This window comes from Nelusetta ayraudi, unplaced genomic scaffold (genome assembly GCF_046127955.1).
Source record: "Nelusetta ayraudi isolate G7.1 ecotype Tasmania unplaced genomic scaffold, CSIRO-AGI_Nayr_v1 ptg000146l, whole genome shotgun sequence".
Classification (NCBI taxonomy): Eukaryota; Metazoa; Chordata; class Actinopteri; order Tetraodontiformes; family Monacanthidae; genus Nelusetta; species Nelusetta ayraudi.
In genome coordinates, this window is record NW_027466196.1 from 1,666,488 (window position 1) to 1,688,094 (window position 21,607).

The following is a 21,607-nucleotide window of genomic DNA, read 5'->3' on the forward strand; positions in this document are numbered from 1 at the left end:
GGTCCAGACCTCTGGTGCTGGTTCTAACTGCACTGCTCTTCACTGCGAAATCATCACTTGATGGCTTTATTGAAACCTCCTTCATGTCCAGCAGCGACAGCACTGCAGTGCCTGAAGGTTCAGGCCCAACACCTGGGCTTCAACGTCTGATGGCTCTCCTGCGTTCCTGAGGTCCTGAGGTCCTGGAACCTTACAGTGCTGCCAGTGTTCTGAGCAGGACAGACGGAATCAACAGTTCTGAAGTTCTGCAGGTGACAACGTCACCTCTCGCGACACCTGGTGGTTACAAGGTGAGAGATGGTCTTCCTCATTTACCAGCGTGAGCATGTGGGTTAGGGAGGACACTGAACACACCTGAGCCAGGTGTCTTCTCCTGGGAGGCACAGACAGACAGACAAACAGACAGACAGACAGACAAACATCTTCTGAAGATTTATTGAATTTACAGTGTTGGAACATCAGGAACCTTCTGAAGGTCACAAGTTGTGAAACCAGCTGCTGAGTGAGCTTGAGGTTGCTGGGAACTGTAGACACGCACACACACACACACACACACAGTGCTTCCATCTCAGCAGGTTGAAGGCAACGGTTCTAAAACACTTGATTTCTCTGAAACTCTGATCTAAAACTTGGAGACATCAGGACGTAACATTCAGGAAGACTAAGCTCCGCCTCCTCTTGACCTAAAACAGCTGCTCTGATTGGCCGACACATGATTTCAAAGAGGAATTAAAAGAGTGCTGAGCCGATTGGTGGATCCACGGACGGATGGAAGAACTTCCAACTGGTGGACACCTTCATGTCCAGGTCCAGTGAGGACTCCAGCGTGACGGACGGACGGCTGGTGGGACAGCGATGGTGTTGGTGGTGGGCGGAGCCTCAGCCCATGTAGGGGTACCTCCACTCAGTGAGGGGCACGTGAGTCTGCTTGACCACCTGAGGAGACGTCCAGCGCAGGACGTAGTGCCGCCCGCCGGGCTTGTCGTTGGTCCCTGGGGGGAGGGGCGCGGTCGAGGTGAGGTCATGGAGGAGGGGCGTGGTCACACGCTGCAGGGAGCGGGGCCTACCTGAAGCTCTGGCGCCCCCAAAGGGCTGCTGGGCCACCACGGAGCCGGTGGACTTGTCGTTGACGTAGTAGTTCCCAGCAGCGTTCCTGAGGAGCACTGCAGCCTCGTCCAGTACCGACCTACACACACACACACACACACACACACACACACACACACACACACACACACACACACACACACACACACACACACACACACACACACACACACACAGACCCTCAGGGTGTGGCTGGCTGTGTGTGTGCAGGACTACGAGGTGAACGAGTGTCTGAAGCAGCTGATGATGTCACTGCTGACACACAGCAGGAGTCAGTCTGAAGGTCTGAAGGTCTCAGAAGACCAGGAGATTCCTCAGACTGTGGTGGGCGGAGCAAACTGGTCAGTGCCAACTGGTCTTACTGGTCCTTGGCGAACACTGCTCCAGTCAGGGCGTAGGGGGAGGTGTTGTCGATAAGCCGCAGCACCTCCAGGTGGTCCTTGTCAGGGTAGACGTACACGGTCAGAACTGGCCCGAAGATCTCCTGCAGGACCAGCGAGGACATCAGAGGAGAACATCTAGCACTGGGCTAGCTACTGGCTGCTAGCTCCTAGCTGCCAGGCTGCTGACCACCAGGCTGACGACAAAGCCCACCTCACTCATCATGGCCTCCTGTGGGTCTGTGGTCTCCACGATGGTCGGCTCCACAAAGTAGCCCTTGGAGTCATCGCAGTGACCTCCAGCGATGACCTTAAGGCTGGGGGAGGACTTGGCGTGGTCCAGCCACTTCTTGATCCGAGCAAACGACTGTGAACGGGATGGAAGACAGTGGATTAGGAAGAAGAAGAAGAAGAAGAAGAAGAAGAAGACTCCACCTTGTCGTCAATCACGGCTGAGAAGAAGGTGCTGAAGTCCTCCACTGGCTGCAGGAGGAGGAGAAGGACAATGTAGCTCAGCAGCTAATCACGCTAATGGCTGGGTATACCTGGCGAGGAGCCGGTGAGAAGGTGCAGAGGGCGGTGGGTGGGCGGACTCACGTCTCCAACCCGGATCTCCTTGTGGACCTCCAGCAGCTGCTGCTTGATGTCGGGCCACAGGCTGCGAGGGACGTACATCCTGGAGCAGGCCGAGCACTTCTGACCTCCAAACTCAAAGGCCGAGCGCACCGTCCCCTTCACCACACTCTCCACATCTGCTGAGGAGTGCACGAAGTGGAAGTTCTTCCCACCACACTCTGCAGGAGGAGGAGCAGAGGAGGAGCAGGGTGAGAGGAGGAGGAGGAGTAGAGGAGGAGGAGGAGCAGGGTGAGGAGTAGAGGAGGAGCAGGGTGAGAGGAGGAGGAGAGGAGGAGGAGCAGGGTGCGGAGTAGAGGAGTAGAGGAGGAGGAGCAGGGTGAGGAGTAGAGATAGAGGAGCAGGGTGAGGAGTAGAGGAGGAGGAGCAGGGTGAGAGGAGGAGGAGGAACAGCAGAGGAGGAGGAGGGTGAGAGGAGGAGGAGCAGCAGAGGAGGAGGAGCAGGAGTAGAGGAGGAGCAGGGTGAGGAGTAGAAGAGGAGGAGCAGCAGAGGAGGAGGAGCAGAGGAGGAGGAGGAAAAGTAGAGGAGGAGGAGGAGGCGTCACCTCCGGCCAGACGGGGGAAGGTCCTGTAGACATCCAGGTTCTGGGCCACCTGCTTCCACAGGTGCTTGAAGGTCCTGTCAGAGCCACAAGGGGGCGTGAGTGAGCGACGCAGCAGCAGCAGCAGCAGCAGCAGCAGCAGGGGGCGGGGCTTACGGGACGCTGCCGGTGAAGTTGATGGCAGCCAGGTGAGGCGAGGAGGTGACGGCGTCTCCAAAGACGGGCCCGTGGGCCGGCAGGAACTGGACCACGTGGGGGGGCAGGCCGGCGTCCCGCAGGGCCCGGTACACAGCGTAGCTGGCTGAGACCGCCGTGTCGCTGGGCTTCCACAGAACCACGTTCCCCTGGGGGGAGGGGGGAGGGGGAGGAGAGGAGGGTCAGAACCACTACCTGGGTCTGGCGCTGGTTCTGGTTCTGGTTCCACTCAGTCTCACTCACCATCAGCGCCGGCGTTCCCGCCAGGTTCCCTCCAATGGCGGTGAAGTTGAAGGGCGCCACCGCCGCCACGAAGCCCTGCAGGGGGCGACATGGCCACCGTCACCACTGTCACTCAGCACCTGACCACCAGGGGGCAGCGGTGAGCTCCTCCTACCTCCAGGCCGCGGTACAGCATGGTGTTGCTGCTGCCCTGGGCGTCGAGCGGCTGCTGCTGCTCCAGCTCCACGGCGTGCTTGGCGTTGAACCTGAAGAAGTCGATGAGTTCGGCGGCGGCGTCAATCTCGGCCTGGACCACCGTCTTCCCCTGGACAGGAAGTAGACACGGCGCTGGGTCACGCCTACCTGCGGCCCGCCCCCCTGCAGCCCCGCCCCCCTGCCCCGGTCTCACCTGGCCAATCATGGTCTTGGCCAGGACCTCGGCTCTCCTGGGACCACTCAGCAGGTCTGCAGCCTTGAGGAGAACCTGGGCCCGGTCCTGGACCGGCTTCAGGTCCCACTGCTTCCGGGCCGCCACCGACGACTCTATGGCCCTGTTGATGAGCTCCTGGAGGAGGAGCAGGAGGTCAGTGAGGAGGCGGCTGGGTGAGGAACCAGTGAGGAACCAGTGAGGAACCAGTGAGGAACCCACCTTGTCAGCGTAGCAGAACTTGGCCACCTTGTGCGAGTGGTTGAAGGGCTGTGAGGACAGACACAGGTCACATGGTTACAGACAGACAGGCAGGCGGCTGCAGTGCCGCCAGGCTCGACGGGAGGGGGGGGGCGAGAAGCCGGCTCCTCACCGACAGCTGGTATCTGATGTCGCTGGTCCACACGTGTTCATCTCCCACCACACACGGGACCTCCTCCGTCCGGCCCTTCAGCTGGCCCAGCACCTGGATACACACACACACACACACACACACACACACACACACACACAGCGGCTCCGTCACCTCCTGTTGCTGCTCCTCCTGCTGCACCTCCTCCTGCAGCTCCTCACCTTCAGCAGCTCCTCCCTCTCAGCGCTGCCCTCCTGGAAGCCCAGGATGGGCTCGTTCTTCACCTCCAGGGACGCACACGGGAACGTCTTGAAGCTTACACACACACACACACACATTTATAAGGCAGTGTTTCATGTCAATAACCTCGAGCGCACACAGGTGGTGGATCATTAACTTCCTGTTCTCCGACCCCCCTGACCCCAGCAGCGGGTGGGCGGGGCCCAGCAGCGGGGCTCGGGTTGATGCAGGTGTTGGGAGGTAAACAACAGACAGAACACCGGCGGGAGATCGCTGGCCACCACGTGACCAGAGCACCACGTGACCTTGGTCATGAAGCGGTTCTTCAGTCAACGGTGGAAACTTGTTCTCACTCAACATGACGTCATCATTATTATTATTAGTAGTAGTAGTAGCAGTGGTGTGAGACGATCAGCTGACGTCTTCTTTGGAAAGCTATGAATATAAGAAATTTAATCTTTCGACATTTGTGTGTGTGTGTGTGTGTGTTTGTGACGCTCAAGCGACTTCCGGTCCAACGTTCAGCGCCCGTGTTGACTCACAACTCTTTAATGTTTAGCGCGTGCCAGGGAAGAAGCGACAACGTTGACCTGCACGGACTGGTACACAAGTCTGGCTGTTCTGCCGTCAACCTGCTGTGGCAGGTCACAAGTTATGACGTAACGTCGTCGGGTTAATCACACACACACACACACACACACACACACACACACACACACACACACACACACACACACACACACAGAGGAAACGTCCCTTCACTGCTAATGAGGTGCCAGTGATCGAAGCGTCCTGGTGGCGGCGCTGCCAGCTGGTAAACAACTCGGCAGCTAACCAGGCTGACTGACTGACTGACTGGTTGACTGACTGTTGATTGACAGCTCTCCAGGTGGGACCTACCCCCTCGCCGTGCGGCTCACTGCCGCCCTCACGCGCAGCATGTTTCCCGAGCCGGAGTGCGGTGACAGCTGACGATCCTCCCCGGGGAGCAGCGACTGGTCCTGGGTGCAGAGAGTCCGGGCGGCCCGCTGGGTGGTGCTGGGGGGTCCTGGTGCTGCTTGTTCTCGGTGAAGTGACCCAGCTGGATCAGGCTGTCAGTCACACCGACCGACCGACCGACCGAGAGAGAGAGAGAGAGAGCACAAGGCGGGAGGAACCACTGGCGCGAAGGAAGGGGGCGGGACTTCCGGCGAGTGTGGGAGTCGCGCCGCGTCACCGCCAGTCAGCAGCTCGGTTTCAACACACACAGCGACACAAGTCAGCGGCACCGCTGGCGAACACACCTGGTGCAAGCCAGGTGAACCATCAGCGAGGAGTCAGTTAGAAATACACCCCCCCCCCCCCCCCCCCCCCCGCTGAGGAATTGAACCTTCCAGAGGCGGGGGTGGAACTGGCCAATCAGCTACAAGCAACACGGTTTGGACCAATCAGCGACTATTGGCTTTATTGTCGGGCCGATTCTTCAACTCCTGCAGGTCAGGACGTGTGTGTGTGTGTGTGAGTGTGTGTGTGTGTGTGTGTGTGTGTGTGTGTGGGTGGGGGGGGGGGGGGGAGAGACGTGAGAGCAGGTTGTAGTGGACTGGATCTATTTCTGCTGGAGCTGCAGCAGCTGCAGTTGGTAGTGAACAGGTTGATCCCTCCTCGCTCTGCTCTGTTCAGAGTGGAATTACAGGCAAAACCTCCACAGCCTCTGAAGTGAACTTCATCCAAGACGTACGAGTTTTATTCACAGGAGAAAAGCCCCACTCAGCTCAGGCTGAGAGGACAAAGTTCAGATTCCAGGGGGGGGTGTAGTCGACTTCCTCAAATATTCCGTTTGTGTTTGGGTGGGGGAGGAGGAGTCACATGATCTCCTCTGAGCCACCACACAGCGGCGCTGTGGGACAGATTTCATGCAGAGAAACAAAACAAATGCAAAGAAAACATTTAAAACCCAACAGAACACACGGAGAGAGTTATAAAAATACTGTGGAGGAGTCTGCGCTGGTTAGGGTCCAGCACAACGGCCACACAGACACACTGGGACACTCTGATATACAATAGAATCTCCGCAACACTTTGGTTTAGTTTCAAACTAGCGTCCTGGTGGCTCTACGGCAGTCCAATCACTGGCAAATGTTAAATTAAATCAAATTATTCTGCAAACAGGAGACCAAGCAGGACTGTACAGTATCTACAGTGCAGCCGCAGGGGGGGGTGTGGAGGCGGGGCTGACGCCCGATTGGACGGCCGGACAGAGTCTCTGACAGTTCCCTCCGGGACCGGTGAACGGCGGCAGGAGATCAAAGACGTTACGACGACGACGACGACGACGACTACGCAAGGTCGGCCACGCCCACCGCCGCTGGAGGCCCCGCCGACCAGCCAGGCTACCCCACTCCTGATAGTCGCTCGGGTGGGCGGGGCCTCCCAACCACCCAGTGAAGAATGTCCGATAGAAATAGCTGCCTTGACTCGACGACCAATCAGAGTGATGACATCACTGATGACATCACAGATGACGTGGCAGGAGAAGGTGAAGGGTTCAGTTATTATTGCTGCTCGTCGCCTGTGACATCACAGCTCAACCAACCAACCAGAGTCCAGGCAACGCCCCCTGCTGGAGGGGGTGTGTGGCGAGGTGAGGCCACGCCCCCCAACTAGACGGCGGTCATCTTGTCCTGCGGGCTGCTGCTGCTGCTGCTGCTGCTGCTGCTGCTACTACTACTGTTGTTGTTGTTGCTGTTGTTGTTGTTGTTGTCGTGGCCACCGGGGGACTCCACCACGCCCTGCGGCCGCTCGCCACCTTTCAAGGCCGAGTCTCTGTCTGCGGCGGCGGCGCTGTGGGCGGGGCCGGGCAGCGAGGAGGGCTGGGCCGAGGGGCGGTAGGCCGCCGTCAGCTCCGACAGACGCTCGGCCGTCGGAGGCCACTTGGAGAAACCAGCGGCGTTCTGCAGGAAGAGCACGCAGGTACCGTGGACCGCCCGGTAGTACATCTCCTCCCTGAGAGAGAGAGAGCCAATCAGAGAGCAGCAGGGGCACGGGGCCAATCGCAGCACAGACAGGCGGCCCTACCTCTTGCAGGTGTGCTGGCTGCCTGAGCGGTACTCGTGCTCGTAGGCCGGCACGCTCAGCTGGTGGCGCAGGAAGCGGCTGGACTCCATGCGGCTCAGCGCCGGGGTCACGGGGTCACGCCAGTCTGGCACAAACACGATGAAGGACAGCGGCTCCGACGACTGGGACAACAGCTCCTGGTAGACACACAGGGAGGGAGACAGTCAGTCAGAGAGACAGTCAGTCAGTCAGACAGGGAGACAGTCAGACAGACAGAGAGAGAGAGACAATCAGTCAGACAGAGAGACAGACAGTCACTGACCTCAAAGTGCTTCACCATGGCGTCCATCAGTTCTTCACAGAAGGGAGGGTTTGCTTCAAACGAGCCGCTGACGGGACGGAACGACAGGAAGGGCCTGACACACACACACACACACACACACACACACACACACACACACACACACACACACACACACACACACACACACACACACACACACACACACACACACACACACAGTCAGCGATGCCAACCTCCACACCTCAGGCCAGGTGAGGCCCCGCCCCCTGCAGTCTCACCCTCTGGAGCCGAAGTACCCGTCGGTGTCGGGGAAGGCGGAGTTGTACTGCTTGTAGTAGCAGTTGAGCGGCGATGCGAAGCACTCGAAGGAGACGCCGAAGTGGCGCTGCAGCGCCTCGAACACCGGCACTGGCAGCGCCCCCTGCAGGCCCGAGCCCTCGTGAGCCCCGCTGCCAAACATCACCTGGACGCACACACACACACACACACACACACACACACACACACACACACACACACACACACACACACACACACACACACACACACACACACACACACACACACACATATTAACGCGTGGGACTGCCAGGTGCCTGGCGCAGTGTGAGTGGCTGGGAGGAGGTCAGCTGACCTGGTATCGCTTGAGGAGGCACCACACTCTGGACAGGAACTTCTCAAAGCGAAGGTCGTCCACACAGCTGTACCTGTACAGCAACTCCTGCGCACACACACACACACACACACACACACACACACACACACACACACACACACACACACACACACACACACACACACACACACACACACACACACACACACACACACACACACGTCAGAGTGCGTCTCCCTCTGCTAGGACCAGCAGGTCTGGAGTGGGTGGGAGTGATGCCAGTGCTCACCAGCTTGCTGAAGTGACCCCTGTTGACCTTGACCATCTCTCCTCGGAAGCGCAGGCAGGCCACGTCGTTCTCAAAGTGCAGCTCCACCCGGGGCAGCGGTGGGGACGGCAGCGCCAGGCGAACGGGGTAGCAGTAGACCAGCCGCTGCTGCTGCTGGGGAGACCCACACGCCTCTGCACACACACACACACACACACACACACACACACACACACACACACACACACACACACACACACACACACACACACACACACACACACACACACACACACACACACACACACACACACACACACACACACACAGTGTGAGACACAGCAGGCAGCAGCAGAGGGGCCAGTGGGAAGGCGGTGGCAGAAGGAAGCTCAGCTTCTTCTCACTGCGTCGGTTTGAAATCTCTGCTGTTGTCAAACTGCCTTGTACTGGAAGCTAACGTGTCAATCACTCAGTCACCTGTGGGCGGGTCCTGCAGCAGGCTCAGGTGGATCTGCCGCAGGCGGCGGCTGTAGTCGGCTGACAGCTGGTAGATCTTGGAGCAGATCCCCTCCACCGAGTCCTTGGCCACCGCAGTCACGTGAGGCCCACACTGCAGCCGCAGGTGCTCCAGACGGTCCTGCACACACACACACACACACTGAGGTGAGGCTGCGGCCCACCCAGCCAGGCAGTCACTGGGGGGTCCGGGCTGCTACCATGTAGTCCTCCTTGCTGGCTGAGTGGTCTCGGCGCAGCCAGCTCATGGTGTCCTCGGCGTTCCACTTCACCACCTTCCTGCTCTCCGGACTGGCGTTCCTGCAGAGGTCAGAGGTCACAGCTCAGGACCACCACCACCTTCAGGCCGGGGGGGGGCGGCTGCAGGAGGTCTCCCACTCACCTGGAGTCAATCATCTTCTTGGCCGCCTCGGCGTACTTGAAGAGCAGCTTGCGAGCTTCCTCCTTGTACTTGATGCGAGACAACCTGGACACCAGGACAGACAGACAATCAGACAGACAGACAGACCAGGACAGTCAGACCAGGACAGACAGACCAGAACAGACAGACAGACAGTCAGTCAGACAGACAGACAGACCAGGACAGACAGACAGTCAGTCAGACAGACCAGGACAGACAGACAGACAGACAGACAGACAGACCAGGACAGTCAGACAGACAGACAGGGTTGTGAGTGGGCAGGGCGGGGACACAATGGGTTCTAGGATGTGACAGAGAGGCGGAGCTCCAGCGGTTGGATAGAGGAGCACCTGGAACCACCTTGATCAGACATGGGCAAACTACGGCCCGGGGACCATATGCGGCCCGTTAAGCTTTTCAATGCGGCCCTTCAGCCCAACTTGAAGTGATGTCAACAGTCAGCCAGTCATCAAACAGCTGCACTCCTCCATGATTCCAGTGTTGTCAGAGTCATTTCAAGAAAGAGCTCAGCACCCTGCTGCTTCTAGAGTGCCGTCATGTGGTTCTAGGTGGTTCTAGAGTGCTGTCATGTGGTTCTGGGTGGTTCTAGGTGTTTCTAGAGTGCCGTCATGTGGTTCTAGGTGGTCCTAGGTGTTTCTAGAGTGCCGTCATGTGGTTCTAGGTGGTTCTAAGATCATCTGCTGCTGCGCCGCTGCCCCCCTTTGGCACATTTTACTACTACTGGCCCCGCCAGTCTGACAGTTGGACCACCTCGGGTCGAGAACCATCCCAGGACCACCTCGGCGCCAGGAGTGGGAAGACTTCTTGACTGGTGGGCCACAATGGGTCAATTTAATGTCAGTGGAAGTTGCAACCAAATCAGTGTCTATGAAGGCCCACCAGGAGGTTTAGCTCTTAGAACCTCTTAGAACCATCCAGAACCATCCGGAGCCACCAGGGTGTTGAGCTCTTAGAACCATCCAGAACCACCAGGGGGTTTAGCTCTTAGAACCACCCAGAACCTCCAGGGTGTTGAGCTCTTAGAACCTCTTAGAACCACCCAGGACCTCCAGGGTGGTGGAGGAGATGCAGCTGAATATTAAATATTGAATATTAAAATCATTTCTACACGTTTGGCTGAGGGGCCGCATTAAAAAGCCTAACGGGCCCCACTTGGCCCCCGGGCCGTAGTTTGCCCACACCTGGGTTGGGGTGACGTGGTGCCACCTGCTGGTACCTGATGGGGATGTCGTTCATGACCTCCCTGAACATGGACGGAGAGATGACGGGCTCGCAGTCGCTGGGCAGCAGGGGGTCGTGACCTCTGTCGATGACCTTCCTCTCCAGCAGCCAGCGGTTGAAGGACTCCCGGGGCGGGTCGATGCCTGGGGGACAGAGGTTGGAGGTCAGAGGTGAGGTGAGGTGAGCGGCCGGGGCGCCCCCTGCTGGCGCTGGCGGCCCACTGCACCTTCTCTCTGGTGGCACAGCTCGTGGTAGTGCTGCCGCAGCTTGGTGACCAGCTGGGCGCGCTGCAGCTCGATCTCCGGGTGGGGGGGCAGGTGGCTGGCGGGGGGGCTCTCCTTGATCACGGCGTTGGTCTGCACGTCCAGGTCCCAGTAGATGCTGAGGGGAGGGGGGGCGGGGTTAGACAGCAGCTAGCGGGGAGGCGAACCGTGCTAGCGGGGAGGCGCTGGGTACTCACACCGCCGGCCTGTAGGGGGCGGGGGCGGGGGCGGGGGCGGGGCTGGGGGTGGTGGGCGTGGCGGGCGGGGCCTGCTTGTCCTCGGGGGCGGCGCCCCAGGGCTTGACCCCGGGCGTGCTGGGCGAGATGGGCGTGGTCGGCTCCACCTGGAGGCAGAGGGGGTCAGAGGGAGGAGTCAGACTCCACCTGGGGGGGGGCCTCACCTGCTCACATGACCCAGAGGGGGCGTCGGCCTCACCTTGGCCCGCTTGATGCTGTTGGGCGCTGCGCCCTGCTCCTCTGAGACCCGCCTCTTCCTCTGGCCGTTCCCCAGGGCGTCTGCTCCTCCCTCCGCTGGAGCAGCGTTCAGACCCAGAGGGTCCGACTGCACGCACACGCACACACACACACACACACACACACACACACACACACACACACACACACACACACACACACACACACACACAGGGCTCAGTCCTGGAGGAGACCCTCGGACCACCATGACAACAAGTGGGCGTCACTCACGATGACATCATGCTGGCCCAGCACTGGCACCTCCCACAGGCTCTGATTGGTGAACCTGTTGAAGTAGTAGGGTCGGTTCTCCCGTCGGGACCAGCACTTGGACCAGCCGGCCTGGACCAACTCATCTGTCACACACACACACACACACACACACACACACACACACACACACACACACACACACACACACAGAGGACAGTCAGTGAGGAGAGGGGGAGGGGCTCTGACTGAAGGGAGGGGGAGGGGGGCGGAGTTACCTGGCAGCTCAGGTGGTTTGGTGGTGCTGGATGGAGAGAGGGGGGGTCCCTGGGTGGTGGGGGTGGGCGTGGTAGGGGTGGCGGGGGGGACGGAGGGAGACTGCATGGTGGCAGCCTCCCCCTTCAGCGATCTCTGACTGTCATTGGACATCTCAGCTGCTTGTCAGAATGACATTGACCTGCACAAACATCAGAGCACAAACACACACATCACAAACTGGCTGCTGTTAGACTGACATGATGTTCCTGGCTGGGAGAGGAAGGAGTTTCAAAATAATATGCTTCCTCTTCAGTGACTCCATGGTTCAGTGGTTCAGTGACACTCTTTCCAGTTTAGCAGGAAATGAAGGGAAGCTTACTAGAGGAACAAATGAACCGATTTAACAGGCGCTGGTCCAGGTCCAGTCTCTGACTGTGGACCTTTACTGTGACTCCACTGCAACTGACACAACTGAAGAAGAAGAAGAAGAAAAGAAAATAGAAATAAAATCAAATATTTACAGACTAAGAAGGAACATACAAGATATACACATGATATTGGCAGTTCCAACTGTTATTTAACAGCTAGTCTCTTATTTATCTTATTATATGATGCATTATTAGTGCCACCAACTGTGAGATGAGACACAGAACCCCGAAGAAGAAGAAGAAGAAGAAGAAGAAGAAGAAGAAATCAGACTATATCAGTCAAACCAGACCTTCTGGAACTGTGGGCCACTGAATGTCTAAACGTCTGTGCTCCTTCAAAATAATGTCCATATTTGTTAATGACGCCGCAGCCGCACACTGGTTGGCTGAGAGTGGCGCGTGTAAACGAGTCAAACTTTATTTCAAGCCTCGCCAGAAGCAAAACTGTGTGTTTTCAAAAGGTGAATCAGCACTGTTGATGTTTGAGTGGCATTCCAACAGGCGGTCCACCTTCCTCGCGCTCCCTCACCAAACACACGACTCAGAAGCGAACGCGATCAATGCCCAGTGAATGATAGTCAGTGTTTGGATGTGACGTCGTCAACAACAACAACAACAACAACAGACGTGGTTTCTACCGCCTTCCCAGAGCTAAGCTGTGCTTGTGTTATTCCGGCAGACACTGACCGCGGCTCGCTCGGCGGTTCGGACCCGAGCCTCGCCGCCCGCTGGGCTCTCTGGGCGGCCGGCGGCGGCGAACCGAGCCGCACCAAACTGTAACAATTGAGCCGAGACGGAGCACCGACTGAGAGCGTCGAGTGCCGTTCAGCGCGACGTGGTCGAAAATTCAAATAATGCGAGATGTGTTTTCTTTCTGCAGAAAAGGAGCGCCATGGTTACACGCATGCGCACGACGCGCTTCGCCAGCAAACAAACACGGAGGAGGAGAGGAGGATGGGAGGAGAGGGGGGAGGACAACAAAAAGCTGCGGCTGCTCCTCGGGAGCTCGGTGCGGGGCTCGGACACGGCGGCGCTCGGTGGAGCTCCGACGACGCTCCGACGACGCTCCGAACCGAGCCCCCTTGTGAGGTCACGGGCGGCGGCGGAGCGGCGTCCACGGCCGCTTACGGCCGCCTAGCTGGGTGTCCGCGCGGAGCCGCCGCCGCCGCAGTTTGGGCGCCACTTCTGGGACAAGATGGCGGACACGCCCCTGTCGCGGCGCCGCGCGCTCCGTGCCGTTTCCCTCCTTTTTCCCCGGGCTCCCGCCGAGCTGCGCGCCGTGTGAGCGGCGCAAAGGGCGGCCGGAAGATTCCCCCGCGTGCCGGTGGCCTCCGGCGGGCCGGCGGTGTCGGTCGTCCCTTACCTTGGGCCGTTGGGTTGCAGAGAGCCGCGGCTTCTGTCTGCTTGTTTCGAGTCCTCCGCTCCGCTCCCTCCCCGCCTGCTCAGACATCTTTACGGGGACGCGAGAAGAGGCAGTGCGCAGGCGCGGCTCTAGCCACACTTCCTGTTCCTTGTTGTCATGAAGCCGCCGCCATTTTGGGCAGGTCGCGGCACAGACGGTTGACGCCGAGCGACGGGGTTCAAATTGAAGTTTTCATCTTAAATGAATCTTAAATCTTAATCTTGAATCCCGGAAGCGACGTCTCGATGTTCTTCCTTTCATTTTAATGGCCATTCTGAGAACTTTGATCGCTTGTGCTAAAAGGAACATTCCAAAATTCCCCGGTAATGTTTGTATTTTCTCATGATTGCGACGAACTGAAACAAATATTGCATATTTGAAGAGACTTGAATTCCATGGTGCACTACGTGGTGACGTCATTGTTTGATGCATGTAAAAAAAACAACAACAAAAAAAACGGTTCCATTATGTGAAATGGGGGAAAAATGTTTTTATTCTTCCTCTGTTTTTGTCATTAAATGGAGGCTAAGAAAGTCAGTAAAACTATTATTTTAATTATTATTATTTTGTACATACACTGTTAATAAAAGTGAGAAAGACAGGTGGGACCGAGGTCAGGGTTCACAGGTGAGGGCGCTCTCCTGCTCCAGCAGCAGGTCCACAGCAGCCTCCACGTCCTCCACAATGTGACTGGGTTCTGCCAGATGTGGGTCTGGGACCAGTGTCTCCGTGGTCACACTGCTCTGGTCACAGGGCAGTGGGCGCTCAGGGTTGTAGACACCTGTGCACACCTGAGGACAGGGGGAGGGAGGAAGGGCTGTGCTGAAAAGATCAATGTCTTTGTCACAAATATAAGCTGAGGACAAATACAATGAAGAAAGTCAGTCGGCCACAGAAGAAAATGATATCATTTGTGGATCAGTGAGAGCCACTGAAATAGACACAAACATCTTGAAAAAAGCCAAATAATAAAACACGTTCAGCCGACTGGAAAAGAACAAAATTGAAGTTCATATTTTTCAAGAGAAAACAAATTCAGATGCAAGAAATAATGATGTGAAAAACCTTGTTTGAGTCCAAGATGAACTGACAACCAATCATCTACATGTGGTCGTACCTACAGTGGTAACAGCACTGCTGTCGGCAGCACTAGTATCAGCAGTAGTATCAGCAGCAGTATCAGCAGTAGTATCTGCAGCAGTATCTGCAGTAGTATCTGCAGCAGCAGTATCTGCAGTAGTATCAGCACTAGTATCAGCAGCAGTAGTATCTGCAGCAGTATCAGCACTAGTATCAGCAGCAGTATCAGCAGTAGTAGTATCTGCAGCAGTAGTATCAGCAGCAGTAGTATCTGCAGCAGTATCAGCACTAGTATCAGCAGCAGTAGTATCAGCAGTAGTATCAGCAGCAGTATCTGCAGTAGTATCTGCAGCAGTAGTACAGGCACACAAGCGTCCACACTCACCATAACTCTGAGCCAAGCGAGTGATGAATGCAGTAACCCTGACTCACCAGTATGGAGCGACACTGAGCAGCAGTCGATGCGAGCTGCTCCTCTGGCTCCTCCCACATCAGATGAGTCCCCGCCCCCTGTGAAACCAGCTTGGAGGCACCGCCCACTGCGGCCTGCTGCTGAGCCAGGTATCGGTTGTACAGGTTGGCGCCACAGATGTCTGTGGCGAGGTTGTCACTGAACCAGGAGCAAGAGAAGAAGACAGGTAGGTCACGGGTCAGCAGGAGACCGTGGCACTGGGTCCATGAGGAGCACGGGGCACCAAGGCCTGGGACTGGTTTGGTTCCATCAGTCTAGGTAGTTCTGGGAAAAGATGGTTCTGGGACTTGATGGTCCCAGCTCTAAATGGTTGAGCAACAGGTGTGCTTACCCCACAGCGTAGATGGTGTCCAGCTTGTGGTTGTGGTTCTGCAGCCTCAGCAGGTGCTCTGCGTACTGGTAGGTGAGCAGGCTCGGTTTCCCCAGCAATGCCTGGTACTGCAGATCTCCACCCGTCAGCTTCTTGTAGACGGACTCCAGACACAGCAGGAACATCCCGTGACCAAACCTGGACCCGCGAGAGAGAAGATCAGCTGCTGTTCCTGGGACTACCCGCGCTGACCCGGGTCCGGTCGGGCCAGTTACCGTGGAGACGGCGCCTCCGCCATCCACAGTAGGTCCGTGTTGCAGGCCAGCACAGGAAGTTGACCCCACAGCTGAGGGTCGTAGGCACGGCCTGGATTCCCATTGGTCAGGAGCACGTCCACCAGCAGCTGCAGGTTGCTCTCCCATCTGATTGGCTCCCCAAACAAGATGACCGCTAAACACAGAAGCCATATTTTTGGAGTGTGTTGATTTCACGAGACATCATCAACAACAACAACAACAACATAACTGTGTTGAGTTGTGAGTTACCTTCTATTCTGGGGAGAGGCTGCAGAGCAGAGGACTGAAGAACACACAACGAGTTAGTCTGAGGTCAACGACAGGTTCTGTCATCATCATCATCACCATCATCATCATCACAACAAGCGCTCCACCTACACTCAGCCTGGGTCTCCTGTCGTGGTCCACCATGTCCAGCAGGGGGTGGTGTTCTCTGAGCTGCTCCACGTCCACCACCTTCTGAAAACCCAAACTGATGGTGCTGTGGTCAAGGAGTTCTAACCCATCAGGCAGACAGGCAGGCAGACAGACAGGCAGGCAGGCAGACAGAAAGGCAGACAGACAGGCAGACAGGCAGGCAGAAAGGCAGACAGACAGACAGACAGGCAGACAGACAGGCAGACAGACAGGCAGGCAGCCCTTGAAGACTACAGTTCCCATGATGCTCAGCCAGTCTCTGCTCGGGGATACGTGGAGGCGATGTGTCTGACTGGACCCTGGCCTGACACCAACACACACTTGTCATGGAGACTCCTGAACATCTGCAGAGGGCTGTGGGAGAGGACCACCTGCTCTGGGGCGATCTGGACCGAGAGAGAGAGAGGGTGGGGGTGGGAGTTGGGGGGGTCACGTGAGGTCACAGAGGGTCACGATGGGTGGAGGAGCAGCAGGGTTGTGAGGCTCCTACCTGGACCTCCAGCAGCTGCGACAGCTGCCGGGCCTTGTGTTGCCGGTGGCAGCTGCCGGCGTTGGTGACAAAGACCACCGGCAGCCGGAAGCTCTTCTTCTCCTGGTCCAGAAGCTTCTGGAAGGCCCGTCTGGCCGCCGGGATGACGGAGCCACCGCGGAGGAGCACGCCGTCCACGTCAAACAGGACGCCCACCTGGGAGGAGAGACAGGCAGGGAGGCAGACTCACTGCAGTGTGTGTGTGTGTGTGTGTGTGTGTGTGTGCGTGCGTGCATGTGTGTGTGCGCGTGCTCTCCCTATTATTACAGGCACACTCCCACACATTAGCCTCCCTGCAGTTATCTGCTGGCTAGCTGGAAATGGTGGCTACAAGCAGTTTAGTTCAGCTTAGCTCCAGTTCTAACAGCAGCAGCAGCTGCTGGTAAGCAAAGTGAAAGGGGCGGAGTTAGGAGTGGGGAGGCGGAGTCATCCTGGCTGTCAGATACGTCTCTCTGGCCCTGCCTTTGAAGCTGGAAAAGGGGGCGGAGCCTCTTGAGGAAGCCCACCGCCGAACCCAGAAGGTCGTCGACGCGTCACGTTTCAAATTAGCGACAATGAATTCCCGTTCAGACACGAGATCTTTTGAATCCGTCTCTCATGTTCAGTTGAGAACATCGGCAGGTTCTCCGTTACAGACAGCAGGAGACGCCAGCAGAACATCTGGCCCGGAGCTACACACACAAACACACCACCTCGTCTCTTCCAGGACCATCAACATAAACTAAATCTCAAACCTCCAAGTTTTATCTCCAGAACTTTCTTCTCAACATCAGAAGAATTTACAGAACAGATGAAGAGCTACAGAACTGGCCTGGAGCTTCAGGACCACACACACACACACACACAAACACACTGCAAGCTGAGCTGACCTGCTTGCTGGTGGACATCAGTCTGAGCGGCTGCTGCAGGAGACCTCGACACCACATGACGCCGTCTGTCTGTGAGCTGCTGCCTACCGCACATTTTCTATCCCACACAACTGTGACATCACCAGGGGGGAGGCGGGGCCATGGCAAATGATATGAACATGGTGTTTTAAGAGGAGAAGAAGAAGAAGAAGAAAAGGATGACCTTGTCTGGGAGTCAGAGGAGGAGGAGAAACAACCTCAGCTGACTCGCTGCCAACACAGTGCTAACACAGCGCTAACACAGCGCTAGCATGCTGCTGACATCACAGGTCATCTCACCTTCCTGTTCACATGATGACCAGGAGGTGGCACAGATTTAAAGCAAATGTAGAAACTGGAGCAGCCCAGAGATTTCCATCCAGGCATCATGTGACCGAGCAAGGCTCCGCCCCCTGTGGGTTCCACACATCTTCACAATTTAAAGTTCTGCTGAAACTTCTGAACCAGAACCAGCGAGAAGGAAGCAGCCTGGAGACTAAACAGAGAGATGACTGGTTCTCTCTCACTCACACACACACACACACACACACACACACACACACACACACACACACACACACACACACACACACACACACTGATTAAATGTGGCTGACTGCACTGTTCTCCTCCTCACATGACCACATGACCACCGCAGCCTTCAGTTATTAGCCAATCACATGCTGCAGGATGCTGCCACCAATCAGCTGCCAGATTGGAAACACATGAGGAGACACTCAGGTATCAGAGTGATGAAGAGGGTGGTGATGATGATGATGGTGATCAAGGGGAAATAAAACCCAGAGACGACAGGCGAGTTTGACAAAGGCTTTAATAAGAAATGGTATAAAAAGGTCACATGTTGTATTTGTAGACAGAAAGACAGACAGGCAGACAGACAGACAGGCAGGTCAGAGGCCCATCAGGGTTTTAGCTGTCTGACTCTGAGCCTGGAGCGTCTCACTGGCGTAGCGCTGCAGCAACTCCATCTTCTTCCTGCGGACCAGAGCCTCCTCCACCTGGGAGACAGACAGACAGTCAGTGAGACAGTCAGTCAGCCAGTCAGTCAGTAAGACAGACAGCTAGTGAGACAGTCAGTGAGACAGCCAGTCAGTCAGTGAGACAGTCAGTCAGTCAATGAGACAGTCAGTGAGACAGCCAGTCAGTCAGTGAGACAGTCAGTCAGTCAATGAGACAGTCAGTGAGACAGACAGTCAGTCAGTGAGACAGATAGTCAGTCAGTCAGTCAGTCAGTGAGACAGACAGTCAGCCAGACATACAGACAGACAGCCAGTGAGACAGACAGACAGTCAGTCAGTCAGTCAGACAGACAGACAGTCAGTCAGTCAGTCAGTGAGACAGCCAGCCAGCCAGCCAGCCAGCCAGCCAGTGAGACAGTCAGTCAGTCAGTCAGACAGCCAGCCAGACAGCCAGACAGTCAGTCTTACCTCCTTCTGTGAGGGAACAGGTACGTGTGCCATGAAGGTCACTGCTCCCTGTTCTCCCTCCTGCTCCTCCTGTTCCTCCTCCTCATCATCCTGCACACACACACACACACACACACACACACACACACACACACACACACACACACACACACACACACACACACACACACACAATTAACCATTAGCCAATAAAGTGGCTTACCGCCTAATCTAAGCCCCGCCCACATCACTCTTCCAACTGCCTGCTCGGCCAATCAGGAGGCTGGCTGTGCTGCTCACCTCCTCCTGGTGGGCGGAGTAGATACTCTGCTCCTCCTCCTCCTGCTGCTGCACCTCCTCCTGCGCTTTGTCTCCAGACAGCCGCGCCTCCTTCTCCGCCCTCCACTTCTGCACCGCCTCCTGCAGCGCTGCACACACACACACACACACACACACACACACACACACACACACACACACACACACACACACACACACACACACACTGAGTACACCTGGCAGCCTCCACAGCAGCAGCAGCAGCAGCAGCAGCAGCACCTTGCTTCTCGTACTGCGCCTCTAGGGGGAGCAGCACGCCGTCGTCCTCGTCCCTGTAGCCGTAGTACTCTGCGTCCACGTCCTTCATCAGCTCCCCCCTGGTCCTCCTCAGGGCCGGGGCCGCTGGGGGGAAACAGCGGTCAGCGGCCGTGTGACAGGAAACAGGAAGTGAGGTCATGACGGCGGAGGAGGAGCTACTCACGCTCCTTCTCGAAGAGCTCGCGGACCCCCGGGAGGTCCCGGGCCGCTCCGAAGTATTTATAGCCTCGATTCCCAGGAACCTCGCGGCCCTCGTGGTCCAGCATCCTGGGCCCGAACCGCTGCACACACACACACACACACACACACACACACACACACACACACACACACACACACACACACACACACACACAGAGCCAGTCAGTGGGTGTGTGTGCAGTGTTGGCCAGCAGGTGGTGCCGGTCAGGCGACTCACAGCGTAGTCGGGCCCCCCCAGCTCTCTGATCCGGACCTCCCAGTGGCGTTTCTCCCGCAGCAGCTTGTTGATCTCATCGTTCAGGTCCCGGATCCTGAACTCGCCCAGGCCGGCTGCGAGGTCAAAGGTCAAAGGTCAGCCGAGGCAACGACAGACGAACCGAGACGCTGAGCTGACAGCCTGGGCACGGCCACGCCCCGACCCCTCCCCCCACCACCGCCGCCTCATCAGCTGACTGAGGACCCGGAGGTCACCAGAGGTCAAGATGAGAGGTGAAGAACTGACCGTTCTGGATCTGAGCCACCTTCTTGGAGACCTCGCTGATGATCTGGAAGCACAAGCAGAGAGCCGCTCAGCTGTTTACCCACCATGCACCTGGAGCCAACCGGCCAATCACAGAGCAGCAGCACTCACCTGGCGACGCCACTTCTCCGCCTTCGGAAGCTCACTGCACTCAGACGCCAGGAAGGGGCGGCGTTCCTGACGACAGACAGACAGACAGTCAGACAGACAGACAGACAGAGAGCATCATGGGAACCAGGGGGGCGGGGCTTACCTTGACCTTTCCCTCCTCCAGCTGGGCCTGTCGGAACCGGGCCAGGGCCGTCCTGAGACACACACAAAACGAGTTCAAGACACACACACACGCACACGCACGCACGCACACACACACACACACACACACACGCTCTACTCACATGGCCTTCTCAGCGTTTCTCGCCTGTTGGAAAAGAGAACAAATGTTGTTGAATTCATTTGTTTGTTTTGCGTCTCAGTTTGCACCAATCAATGGCCGCCAGTGTGACGTCACTACTATTCTGTGGCAGCAGAAATGTATTTCCTCCAAGAGCTTTAAATCAGCTACATCTGTGTCACGTGATCAAGAGTCTCGCTGCTGAGCTCGACTTCTGTCTGTCTGTCTGTCTGTGGCCGCTAGCAGCTTTAGCCGCCAGTCTGGCCAGCGGGCTAATGTCTAGCATGCTAACGCTTGCCGCTAGCTCGCCGTGGGTGTAAGCCGCCGGTCGCGCTCCGCTTCCGGTCTCACCATCTCTGCTGCTGCCGCTGCCGCTGCCGCTGCCGCTGCCGCTCACGGTGACTCCGCCACAAACTCCAAACTCCAAACTCTAGCCACAACAAACGAGCAGCGCGAGCCGACAAGACCCGGAAGTAGTTGTGGCGCTTCCTCTTCTTCCCTCGTTTCCTTCTTGTTGTTCGTGGCGGCCTCTCTCGAGGCTTTGCCGCCTAGCGGGCTGGAGTATGAACTGCAGCAGCGGTCAACGGTTCGATTCCCAGAAGAATCAAACATTTTCGATGTGGTTTGTGTTCATGTCATAAATGTCTGTATGTATATTTATTGCATTATTTCAAGCGTGACTGAGTGACAAAACAATAAAGACTTTCTGCCTCATGTGGTGTTGCAGCACCAGGGGGCGCTCAGGGGCTCAGTGATCAACCGTGCTTAAAAACAGATGTGTGGAAAATGTGGAATTCATCAACTTGTTCTCGTGCTGATAGCAACTCTCACACACCTAGTGGTAGAGCGGTGGAACTGCACACAGAATCAATTAAAGGAGTAACAGTGTGCAGCAATCTGTTTAGCTGCGGTGTGATTGGTCGACGGTCCAGCGGAAGGAGTGATGTCACAGTGATGTCACAGTGGGTG

The 21,607-nt window shown here is 56.9% G+C and overlaps 4 protein-coding genes across 5 annotated transcripts; all 4 read right to left on the reverse strand.

The window, feature by feature from the left end:
* Positions 1–419: 419 nt before the first annotated feature.
* aldh4a1 (aldehyde dehydrogenase 4 family, member A1) lies at positions 420–5,222 on the reverse strand. The gene is made up of 15 exons (XM_076013350.1): positions 4,999–5,222; positions 4,080–4,173; positions 3,880–3,972; positions 3,729–3,776; positions 3,489–3,644; positions 3,255–3,404; positions 3,101–3,175; positions 2,819–3,006; positions 2,666–2,739; positions 2,085–2,281; positions 1,923–1,970; positions 1,702–1,854; positions 1,470–1,591; positions 1,068–1,186; positions 420–992 (listed from the first exon to the last, which is right to left on the reverse strand). Exons 1-15 carry the CDS (start codon positions 5,037–5,039, stop codon positions 880–882), a joined length of 1,671 nt encoding a protein of 556 aa, XP_075869465.1. The 5' UTR covers positions 5,040–5,222; the 3' UTR covers positions 420–879.
* A 293-nt stretch (positions 5,223–5,515) lies between these two features.
* Positions 5,516–13,865, reverse strand: pcif1 (phosphorylated CTD interacting factor 1). Its single transcript, XM_076013349.1, has 16 exons — positions 13,473–13,865; positions 11,702–11,880; positions 11,445–11,569; positions 11,176–11,301; positions 10,938–11,083; positions 10,704–10,858; positions 10,473–10,620; positions 9,218–9,301; positions 9,036–9,135; positions 8,797–8,956; positions 8,341–8,513; positions 8,070–8,156; positions 7,714–7,898; positions 7,454–7,547; positions 7,153–7,328; positions 5,516–7,080 (listed from the first exon to the last, which is right to left on the reverse strand). Exons 2-16 carry the CDS (start codon positions 11,850–11,852, stop codon positions 6,738–6,740), a joined length of 2,253 nt encoding a protein of 750 aa, XP_075869464.1. The 5' UTR covers positions 11,853–11,880; positions 13,473–13,865; the 3' UTR covers positions 5,516–6,737.
* Positions 13,866–14,079: 214 nt separating this feature from the next.
* On the reverse strand, positions 14,080–17,587 carry LOC142879847 (haloacid dehalogenase-like hydrolase domain-containing 5). The gene is made up of 9 exons (XM_076013361.1): positions 17,485–17,587; positions 16,577–16,771; positions 16,360–16,472; positions 16,048–16,141; positions 15,919–15,952; positions 15,649–15,823; positions 15,395–15,571; positions 15,024–15,201; positions 14,080–14,302 (listed from the first exon to the last, which is right to left on the reverse strand). The coding sequence occupies exons 1-9, from the start codon at positions 17,539–17,541 to the stop codon at positions 14,126–14,128; spliced, it is 1,200 nt and encodes a 399-aa protein (XP_075869476.1). The 5' UTR covers positions 17,542–17,587; the 3' UTR covers positions 14,080–14,125.
* Positions 17,588–18,317: 730 nt separating this feature from the next.
* isy1 (ISY1 spliceosome associated protein) lies at positions 18,318–21,136 on the reverse strand. Of its 2 annotated transcripts, none has more exons than XM_076013367.1 (11): positions 20,990–21,136; positions 20,643–20,665; positions 20,501–20,552; positions 20,359–20,424; positions 20,230–20,272; positions 19,945–20,057; positions 19,690–19,807; positions 19,410–19,610; positions 19,230–19,357; positions 18,951–19,040; positions 18,318–18,521 (listed from the first exon to the last, which is right to left on the reverse strand). In XM_076013367.1, the coding sequence occupies exons 1-11, from the start codon at positions 20,990–20,992 to the stop codon at positions 18,414–18,416; spliced, it is 945 nt and encodes a 314-aa protein (XP_075869482.1). In that variant the 5' UTR covers positions 20,993–21,136; the 3' UTR covers positions 18,318–18,413. The 2 variants fall into 2 exon arrangements, with proteins under 2 accessions (XP_075869482.1, XP_075869483.1); XM_076013368.1 differs by having other exon boundaries at positions 19,488–19,610; positions 20,990–21,133.
* Positions 21,137–21,607: the final 471 nt, after the last annotated feature.

Bases quoted from the DNA above. Each gene is read 5' to 3' on its own strand.
- aldh4a1 (XM_076013350.1), bottom strand. From the start codon at position 5,039: ATGCTGCGCGTGAGGGCGGCAGTGAGCCGCACGGCGAGGGG. The intron at 2,740-2,818 runs GTAAGCCCCGCC...TGGCTCTGACAG, and splicing joins AACTTCACCGGCAGCGTCCC to GACCTTCAAGCACCTGTGGA. The intron at 1,855-1,922 runs GTGGAGTCTTCT...TCCCGTTCACAG, and splicing joins CAGCCGTGATTGACGACAAG to TCGTTTGCTCGGATCAAGAA.
- pcif1 (XM_076013349.1), bottom strand. From the start codon at position 11,852: ATGTCCAATGACAGTCAGAGATCGCTGAAGGGGGAGGCTGCCACCATG. The intron at 10,859-10,937 runs GTGAGTACCCAG...CCCTCCCCTCAG, and splicing joins GCCCCCTACAGGCCGGCGGT to CATCTACTGGGACCTGGACG. The intron at 8,957-9,035 runs GTAGCAGCCCGG...GTGTGTGTGCAG, and splicing joins CCAGCAAGGAGGACTACATG to GACCGTCTGGAGCACCTGCG.
- LOC142879847 (XM_076013361.1), bottom strand. From the start codon at position 17,541: ATGTGGTGTCGAGGTCTCCTGCAGCAGCCGCTCAGACTGATGTCCACC. The intron at 15,824-15,918 runs GTAACTCACAAC...TTCTGTGTTTAG, and splicing joins GCCTCTCCCCAGAATAGAAG to CGGTCATCTTGTTTGGGGAG. The intron at 15,572-15,648 runs GTAACTGGCCCG...TCGCGGGTCCAG, and splicing joins GCGGAGGCGCCGTCTCCACG to GTTTGGTCACGGGATGTTCC.
- isy1 (XM_076013367.1), bottom strand. The intron at 19,611-19,689 runs GTGAGTAGCTCC...GTTTCCCCCCAG, and splicing joins CGAGCTCTTCGAGAAGGAGC to CGGCCCCGGCCCTGAGGAGG. The intron at 19,041-19,229 runs GTGAGCAGCACA...GTGTGTGTGCAG, and splicing joins ACTCCGCCCACCAGGAGGAG to GATGATGAGGAGGAGGAACA.